This window comes from Cicer arietinum, chromosome 4 (genome assembly GCF_000331145.2).
Source record: "Cicer arietinum cultivar CDC Frontier isolate Library 1 chromosome 4, Cicar.CDCFrontier_v2.0, whole genome shotgun sequence".
NCBI classification, from domain to species: domain Eukaryota; kingdom Viridiplantae; phylum Streptophyta; class Magnoliopsida; order Fabales; family Fabaceae; genus Cicer; species Cicer arietinum.
In genome coordinates this window covers 16,003,182-16,011,707 of record NC_021163.2, presented here as the reverse complement: position 1 = coordinate 16,011,707, position 8,526 = coordinate 16,003,182, and the positions used below count along the sequence as shown (strand labels likewise).

Here is an 8,526-nt window from a genome sequence, read left to right as displayed (position 1 = left end):
TTTAAAGTTACCACAGTTGCTTTCTCCTTTGCTCACACGATCTTTCCCCTACCCCTATCGTTGTTTTTGAACAGATATTTCCTCTTGCGTTGATCTTAGCTTTTGAACAGATCGTTACCAGCAGAGAACTTAGCTTTAAATTTTGTTGCTTAAACAAAACAATCCAAGCACACATCAAAGTTCTGTTGTGCCCACCCCATGTCAGGAATAAGAAGGTCCCACCCCATGTCAGGAATAAGAAGGTGCAGCACCCAAATTGTGCAAACGATATACCAATTATGAAATTTAAATACATACTTGCATTAACATCTTTCAATGCACCATGCATGATAATATACACATATCAATTATAGAATGTACAATAAACACCGCATTTAGGTCTTAACACGTTCCAACTTAGAAATACCAGGCAAAGTTGATCGATTTAGAGAACTATGAAGATTCACCTTCCAGCTTCAATGATCCAAAGTTACTATGTACAAGTGAAGCAGCAGCACGAGCAACTGCAGTTGCACGATTTGCAGAAGCAATGGCAGCCCGGGCCTTCTCCAATACATCAGAGGATTGAAATATAGTCTCACTTCTAGCATCTTTGACGTGGACATTGTTATTTTTGTGTGACTGTTCTATTTCATTGGTGTTCAACCAAGAATTGTTGTTAGAAGGGATGGAAGCTTCAAAGTGTTCATATTGTTGTTTGTCATGCGTCGACTTGATAGAATGTTCTGTATTATAGGCTGACGAATTATTAGAATTGATTTTGCTGGGAGCATGAGAAGGTGCAGCTTCAACACGAACTTGCTTTGCTCCACCCTATGGTAATATGAGAAAATCATAATGAAAATCAAGAAAAAAATGAGTGAATTCCTGACACGACAGTTGAGAAGTAAACAGCAAAGTGCATTAAGTATATAGAACTCATAAATGTATAGATGGATCACGTAAGCCAGTACATAAACCCATGATTGAGATGCTAGCGATAAAACACAAATGCATGAACATGGAAAAAAAATGTCACCAAATCACTTTATATGAAAAGGAAATCACCGTGGCATAAAAATGGGGTCGTGGAATAAATGAAACACAGTAGTATGTTTGGAAAATTGTTGAAAAATGAAAAAAGATTTAAATCCCCGCAATCATAATTTTCAATGCTCGTGGTAGAACTGTCACATCATGAGCCAAGTAGCATAAGGTAAGGATTAAATTTGCAATAATTTCTGGGTTCGGAATCAAGGGTGAAGGTGGTAGCGGGACCATTAGAGTTACACATGTGAGAGCTTACAAATACCAACTACCATTGATGACAGATGCATGATATTATAAGGATCTAGTAGCGAATAACATAATTTTAATGTCCAACAATGAAGGAAGAAATAGTGAGAGAATCACCAATGAAATTACCAGGAGATCTTCATGATTTTTCCTAAATTCTGCTGCAGTTTTAGAAGAATCCCATGTGAGATTGTATTCTTCTGCAATATCTGTCAAGACTTTGAGTTTTACCTCTCCAGATGGAGCACTAATTGAAAGCTTTTCAATTATCTGAAATAATAATATCAAAACAGATATCCTAGTGACAGTGAGCACTAATTAATTGTTAATATTCCATATAATCAATAGTTGTTTGGTGTTTTCCATTGAGAAATCACAACTAAAGAAAACTCACCGTGCGGTTCACGCCTGAATCAGGACGAAGTTCAGATATTGCAGAGACAAATTCTTTCCCATATTTAGTGGTAAACAAGTTCTTGATGTGCAGTAAGTCTGGTATATCAGAACATCTAGGAGCAGCAAAAATTATACTTGCAATGGCTTCTCGCAATTCCGACGGGCATTCCCTATTATGTAGAGAAGGAAGGCTTAGAGTTTGATTAGTAAAACAGTTTGCTCAAAAATTGTACAAAAAAATGTGTGACTGTTTGAAAACTCAGACTGAAAATAAATATTTTCAAGACTAAAAATGATTTAGTGTGTGGTGTACAATAAATACTTACTAAATTGAAATAAGTGAATAAGTGCTGAAAATAATTCAAAGCATGGGATATCAGTGAATGCCTTTTGCCTCAATAAAATCATTTCAATCATATATCCAATGTTGCAATTAGGAGTGGCACGTCTTTCAGTGTAGCCAACATCAACATACGCATACAACACAAAATGCAAATAACTTAATGGCTGCATATGTACACTGAGATACAACACCATATTGTAATCATCTCAATATTGTGTATTAAGTATTTAAATATATATGTGTGATAAAATTTTTAAGTTTTGTCCTATGCCTCATCTCTACATCTGTTTTGCCTATGACCATTTAAAAATCAAACATGATGGAACAAAACAAAATCCCTCACTTCTTAGCAAATCAAACGGACCATATTCAAGTACACGTAAATTATGTCTTTCCTCCCTAAAGTTTTTATCTAAAGCAATTTCAATGAATCAAGTTTAAAACCTTCAGAAACATATATTGTATCCCTTTTGTACCCTCATGAAGATCCAGAAACAATGTATTCACAAACAATTTAGTTTTAACTGAAAATTGAGAAGTCTGCCATTGTGTACTCTGGTTTCTTCATCCCAAATTTGCCAATAGATTACACAGCCTTCCCAATGTTACTTTTTCTATGTATTGAAAAAAGAATAGCTACTTGTAAAATATTGTGAAGCAGGGAGATACAGAAAGTGATCACTCTGTTTCATATTTTGGTAAAATTGCATTAAAAAACTTCACCAAGTTTGACTCACAATTAAAAGGCAACAAATGTTTGAGGATATAAGGAAAAACACAATGTAATTTGCACGAGAACTGAATTTCATGTATGTTCATCAACAAAATAATACACACAACGTCTAATAAGAACAAACTATAAAGACCTATGGACTTACTTCTGGCTCTCAATTATAGGCACACGTGCAAGGACGAATTCACAGAATAACTCCAATATTTCATATGCAGCCCATATATTTTGTTCTCGTATAATATGTTCCACCTATTTAAATCAAAACAATTCACAAACAACTTATCAACACACAGAGATTAAAAATAAAAAAAGAGCCAGAACATAGCAGTCAATGACCAAGATTTGAACGATTACCCGAATTCTAGCAATCGGCTCTTGGCCAGCCTGCAAAAATTGAGATATCTCCTTTCGCATTTGTTTGAGTTGAACATCTCGCTTGTTTTGTAACAGCTTCATGCGTGAAATTGCCAGGTTCAGGCATGTTTTGCTACCAAAGGCCAAAATGTAAACAATGAAAGAAAAAAAATGTTTTTTACTGTTTAGTACAACATACACATCAAGAATGAATCTGGAGAACAATCTGTTAAAAACACACGCTCAATTGATCAACTTCTAAAGTATATAACACAACATCTGAGCATTCACAATCACATCAAGATATGAAAATCATTGGATTGGCGGTGTGTTTGACTAAATTGCATGTGACACTGTGATTTTGTTGAATCTCCTAAGTGTAGTTTTAGACAAAATCACGATGGCATGCCGTGATTCCTCCAAACTCACTCTAAACATGTAGTAAGAAATAAGAATCCCATCTCTTTAACAAAAATAATAACTCACACAGTAATAAGACACAATAACAAAATCTGAATGAATATACACATTGGATTTGAAAAAACCTAAAAATATACCTACATAAATGTATTTCAAAAGAGTATAACAAAATCTAAAGATTCGGAATAGAAATTGGATTTTGATGCAATAAACAATTTAGTTATTAATTGAGCAAACGTATGATGGGGACTTAATTAAGAAACCTGTAATCGGAGTAATTGACAAACTCAAAGCATAAATCCTAAAATTTGAAGCTCCCTAAACCCAAAATCGGGTAGTAAAAAATGTGTATAATAATAATAATAATAATAGTTGTAAAACATAAATGTTAGAACAAAAGAAACGGATCGAAGAGTGAAAGAAGAAATTACCATCGAGTTGAAAAAACGCCTCTGTTAAAGAGTTGATTAAGAAGTGACATGGTGATTAGTGATTAGTGATTTAGATTAGATGCCACTGCCAACTCTCACAACTTAGAACAAAACCACCACGCTTCCTCTGCTTCTTTTTCCTTCGTCTATATACCCTCTCCACATTTTTGTCATAATTTATAAATTTATTTATATGAATTATTATACTAAATAAAAAAAGTCCTATCTTTATAAATTTCTATTAATAAATGTTTGATCCAAAAGATAACAAACATAAATAAAAAATATAGAAAATAATTCTTAACATAAACAAAAAAATCTCATAATTTTGTTTTTTGACAGCAACAATCATAGAAATTACTAACTTCCCTATGATCGATTATTATAATTTTAACTATTATAAAGCTGAAAATAAAAACTATTATAAAGTTGTACGTAAAATATGAATTTTTTCTTGTAATAGTCGTAATCAAATTCAATTTTATTTTTCTTAATATTTTTTTATTCCGTTTGGTTCTTAAATTATACAAAAATGGTGTATTTTTAATTTTTCATAAGGACAAATAAATAAACTATTTCATCATAGAAAAAGTATGTATCAATATACAAATTAAAAATAAATAAAATTTAAACAGATACTGAAGTAGATATTCATGGTATTTATTGAGATCAAAAAGATATCGAAGCTTAGTTTTATTCTTTATTAAAAAAATGTGGAACATCCCAAGATTGCTATAGTTATAAATAAACATGAAATAAACTAAAATACTTTTAGATAATTATCAAATTGATTTGAGATTATTTTATTGATGGAACAAAATAAATAACAAATTGATATTTAAAATATTTTAAAAACAAATTGAAAATTTAATAAAATTGTTTTATAATTATTTCAGTGATAGTTTATAAATAATTTATTATGTTTGAAGTTAACCGAAGATGTAAAAATATAAAAGTTAATAACTATTAACCATTTATAAATACAAATATATGATTTGATTCACAAGATAAAAAGTTTTACCTTGTCAAAAAGAAAAGTGTTTGATATTACATTTGAGTCCTACTTTCTTTCCTTCTCAGTCTCTTTTGAGAAAAAAGAGATGCATAAATTGAAAGTTAAAATTGATATGTGCCCCTAAGTACCATAATAAAATTCAGAATTACATTCCAATAACCTATCAATATTATCTTGAGCACCTAAAGTCAAGCCATTGTATAATGTCGTTATGGACAGCTGAAATTCTTTCATCAGGTTCACCTTCCAAAATTCCATGGTAACCTCCTTCATAAATCTTTAGTGTCTTATCCATGCTAGATGCTTTCTCATAAAGAAATTGACTCACCAATGGATCTGTCACCTTATCTTCTGCTCCATGAAGAATTAATAATGGAGCTGAAACCTGAATTTGTTTGATATATGAGTATCATACATGACAATGATTGCATGCAAAAAACATACAGCTATAGTATAGGAGAGAAATCCAATTATAAAAGTAACATAAAGTGATCAAATGCAAAAACTAACATTTTGTAATTGTGACTCAATATCTTGAGTGGCACTTAAGAGTTCCATGCCAGTTCTTAATCGTGTTGGATCATCGTAAGAAGTAACATTGTAAACGGCCTATAAAAGAAAAAATATATATAAGTAACACGTAACTAGTTAAGTATAGAGTGCAAATTTTCAAACACATGTTTTTCATCCAACTTTTTGTAAGATTACAACAAATTAAATTATAGAAGATATTGTAGAATGAGTCGTGTTGGTGCTCACTACTGCATTTTTGCATCTGAAATCACAATATAATAATGTCCAAATGTTTTCTAAAGCCTAAATGTTATTAGAAGAGTGCATCTATCTATAGGTCACATTGGTTGCAAGTTGCAACAGCAACAGCGTCTGCGGCTGCAACTGCAATTTAAAGCACTAGATACAGCGAAGCATAAATGATGAGTCCTGATTACATTCAAAACATTTTGTTAAATTGAAGAATAAGGGATTGACAAAATTACACTAACCAATTTTCTCTTGCTGGGTTCTCGAAAAATCAGCTCAGATAGATCCTTGTATGGAAATAGTTTAGCCTTTGGCATCATTTTAGACAAGAGAGTTAACACCTTCAAAACTGTATTTGGTGGTAACATGCCTTCTGAAATCTTAACACTCAAACAAGAACAACAAATCAGGCTTCATCCAACAGATATGAAATTGATCCTTAGATGTCAAAGACATTATAAGAATATAATAAAGTTGGATTTTCTCAAACTGTGCAATGAATCAGAGCTTGAAAACTGTAATGATGAAGCTGGTAACATCAACTTCAACACAGAGGAATGGACATACCTTACACATTGGTGCTACAAGGATTATTCCATCCCAATCACTTGGTTCCTTTAAATGAGCTTTAAGAGCAATTGCTCCACCCATTGACTGTCCAAATATAAATCGAGGCAAATCTCTCACCTCAGGTCTAGCTGTCAAATGTCAATAGACAAAATAAGCAAGTCGTTATTAAGTGCGTGTTTAGATTTTAACTGGATTAGTGAACCATTATGATTTTAACAAAAACTACAATTTCTAGCTTCAACAAATTACAACTACAGTTTCACCGTGATTTCACCGCATTCACTGGATTCCAAGATACATGTTAGTTGCAATATTGATTTCTGTTTTAGTACAGTGTATATTGAGCATATATAGATTTCAACATGTATTGGTGTAACATCAAGGATGCTAAAAGGCCATACCTTTAATTTTTGTATAGTATTCTATAACATCATCAACCAAATCATCAAAACTAGGTATATAACCATGTAATCCTTCAGATAAACCGAAACCCGGAAAGTCCATTGCATAAACACCATACCCAGAAGCAGCAATTCGCCTAGCAATACCTGAACAAAAAATCCCTCATCAAATGTCATAAGTTCCTAGCTCTTTTAAAAATCAACAACAAAATAGTAAACAATTCATTCTCAATACAAAAACAAACCTTCAAAGAAGAAAGTACAAGTACTCCCATATCCATGACAGAAAAACAAAGCCCCCTTGATTGGAACGCCAGGTTCTGGCATCCAACTTTTGCAGAAAATCTCTAATCCCCTTGAATTCCTTTCATACCACTGATAATCAAAATTAATCGATTGACATCATTTTTCCCAGAAAACACTTCCCAATTTAGCTTCTTTTTTTCTTCCACATTTTAACTCTTAGAATCACGTTTGGACTAGTCAAACGTGATTTGACCATAAATTGTTATTTTGTCTTCTAGATTTAGAATTGATTTCACTCTCAAAATCAATTCTCTGCATAGAACCAATTGGATGCCAAAAGCTAATAAGTCTAGCTTCTATCGTAAGATAGAATCATAGAACCAATTCTCAAATTTATTGACATATATACACACCCGCAAAAACAGTTCTGATTTTTCGTCAATATCTAAACATAAATTATTTTATTCTCAACTAACTTTCAACCAAATTCAATTTTATAAAATCAATTGTGTCAAAATAAATTTTCATCACCACATAACCAAACGCAACCTTTATATATATAACAAAAAGCATTTATTTGCAAAAGAATAAAAAACTTACTTCTTCAGTGATGATCTCAGAAGGTGCAGTCTATAATATATATGCAAATGAAAGAAAAAGAGAGAAAGAGATTAAAACATAAGTCATCAAAAGATTTAAAGGAATTAATCAATATGATATGAAAAAGTAATTAAGTTAATTGAATTTGAATTACCTTGAATAAGAAATGGTCTAGTTGGTGTTGAAGTTGAGTGAAGGCATCTCGAACCTTTCTACGAGAAGGTGCAAAATCAAGATTAAGAGAAGCGATTGTGTTCAACTCATCGCTGATACCTTCAATGGTTGACTTTTTCTTTGCGGTCAATGTTGTTGTGTTGCGTAATTTATTATTCAGTTTAGTTGAAATGTGTAACGGTAAAGGAGAGAAGTGGTTTTGTGATCCAAAACGGAGTGTCGTAGTAACAGAGAGCTCCATGGTTCTTGAGCTTCGTAGAATTTGAACGGTGCACGTGTTATTTTTGTTTTGAACGATGTTAAATTGATCAAAGACTTCAATTGATTATGCGTGCTAATTTACGTTGTTGTCATCACACGGTTTGGAGTTTTGACTCTTTGACTGTCAACTATATTGAAAATCATAAAGGGTCTTGAATGAAACTTCTTAAAGAATCAAGAAATAGGAACTTTGTGTTGAAGAGGCCCAGTTTTTAATTCTCAAACATTTCAAAATATTTTATTGTAATATTTTTTGTATTTAGATTTTTATTAATTTTAGGACACATGTAACATTTGCGAATAAGAAAATCACATATTGGTAGTCGATGAATATTTGACGGATTTTAACTCTTCCTTTTATAAGTTTACATTCACTCACTCTTTAGATAGTTCACTTTTCAATAATTTTTTAAAACTTTTTCAATATGAGAAGTTATACCATGAATATGTTACTATATTACTGGTCCAGTGAAGTGTTTTCTTTGTTCACGATAACTCAATAAAAAATAGAACTGAAACGAAGTGAAGGGGGTTTATATTCAAAA

General features: G+C 31.8%; 2 protein-coding genes across 3 annotated transcripts; both read right to left on the bottom strand.

Moving 5' to 3' along the window:
- Nucleotides 1-256: 256 nt before the first annotated feature.
- LOC101496860 (uncharacterized) lies at nt 257-4,116 on the bottom strand. Of its 2 annotated transcripts, none has more exons than XM_004497028.3 (6): nt 3,953-4,116; nt 3,102-3,234; nt 2,893-2,996; nt 1,670-1,841; nt 1,393-1,545; nt 257-813 (listed from the first exon to the last, which is right to left on the bottom strand). In XM_004497028.3, exons 1-6 carry the CDS (start codon nt 4,000-4,002, stop codon nt 433-435), a joined length of 993 nt encoding a protein of 330 aa, XP_004497085.1. In that variant the 5' UTR covers nt 4,003-4,116; the 3' UTR covers nt 257-432. The 2 variants fall into 2 exon arrangements, with proteins under 2 accessions (XP_004497085.1, XP_004497086.1); XM_004497029.4 differs by having other exon boundaries at nt 1,405-1,545.
- Nucleotides 4,117-4,925: 809 nt separating this feature from the next.
- LOC101496529 (caffeoylshikimate esterase-like) lies at nt 4,926-8,115 on the bottom strand. Its single transcript, XM_004497027.3, has 8 exons — nt 7,701-8,115; nt 7,547-7,576; nt 6,946-7,075; nt 6,701-6,847; nt 6,297-6,427; nt 5,972-6,109; nt 5,478-5,576; nt 4,926-5,352 (listed from the first exon to the last, which is right to left on the bottom strand). Exons 1-8 carry the CDS (start codon nt 7,959-7,961, stop codon nt 5,137-5,139), a joined length of 1,152 nt encoding a protein of 383 aa, XP_004497084.1. The 5' UTR covers nt 7,962-8,115; the 3' UTR covers nt 4,926-5,136.
- Nucleotides 8,116-8,526: the final 411 nt, after the last annotated feature.

Coding starts and splice junctions, on each gene's coding strand:
- LOC101496529 (XM_004497027.3), bottom strand. CDS start 7,961: ATGGAGCTCTCTGTTACTACGACACTCCGTTTTGGATCACAAAACCAC. Junction 6,110..6,296: donor TTGTAGCACCAATGTGTAAG/GTATGTCCATTC, acceptor TTGAGTGTTAAG/ATTTCAGAAGGCATGTTACC. Junction 5,353..5,477: donor TTGAGTCACAATTACAAAAT/GTTAGTTTTTGC, acceptor AAACAAATTCAG/GTTTCAGCTCCATTATTAAT.
- LOC101496860 (XM_004497028.3), bottom strand. CDS start 4,002: ATGTCACTTCTTAATCAACTCTTTAACAGAGGCGTTTTTTCAACTCGA. Junction 3,235..3,952: donor GGCGTTTTTTCAACTCGATG/GTAATTTCTTCT, acceptor GGCCTTTGGTAG/CAAAACATGCCTGAACCTGG. Junction 814..1,392: donor ATCTCCTGGTAATTTCATTG/GTGATTCTCTCA, acceptor ATATTACCATAG/GGTGGAGCAAAGCAAGTTCG.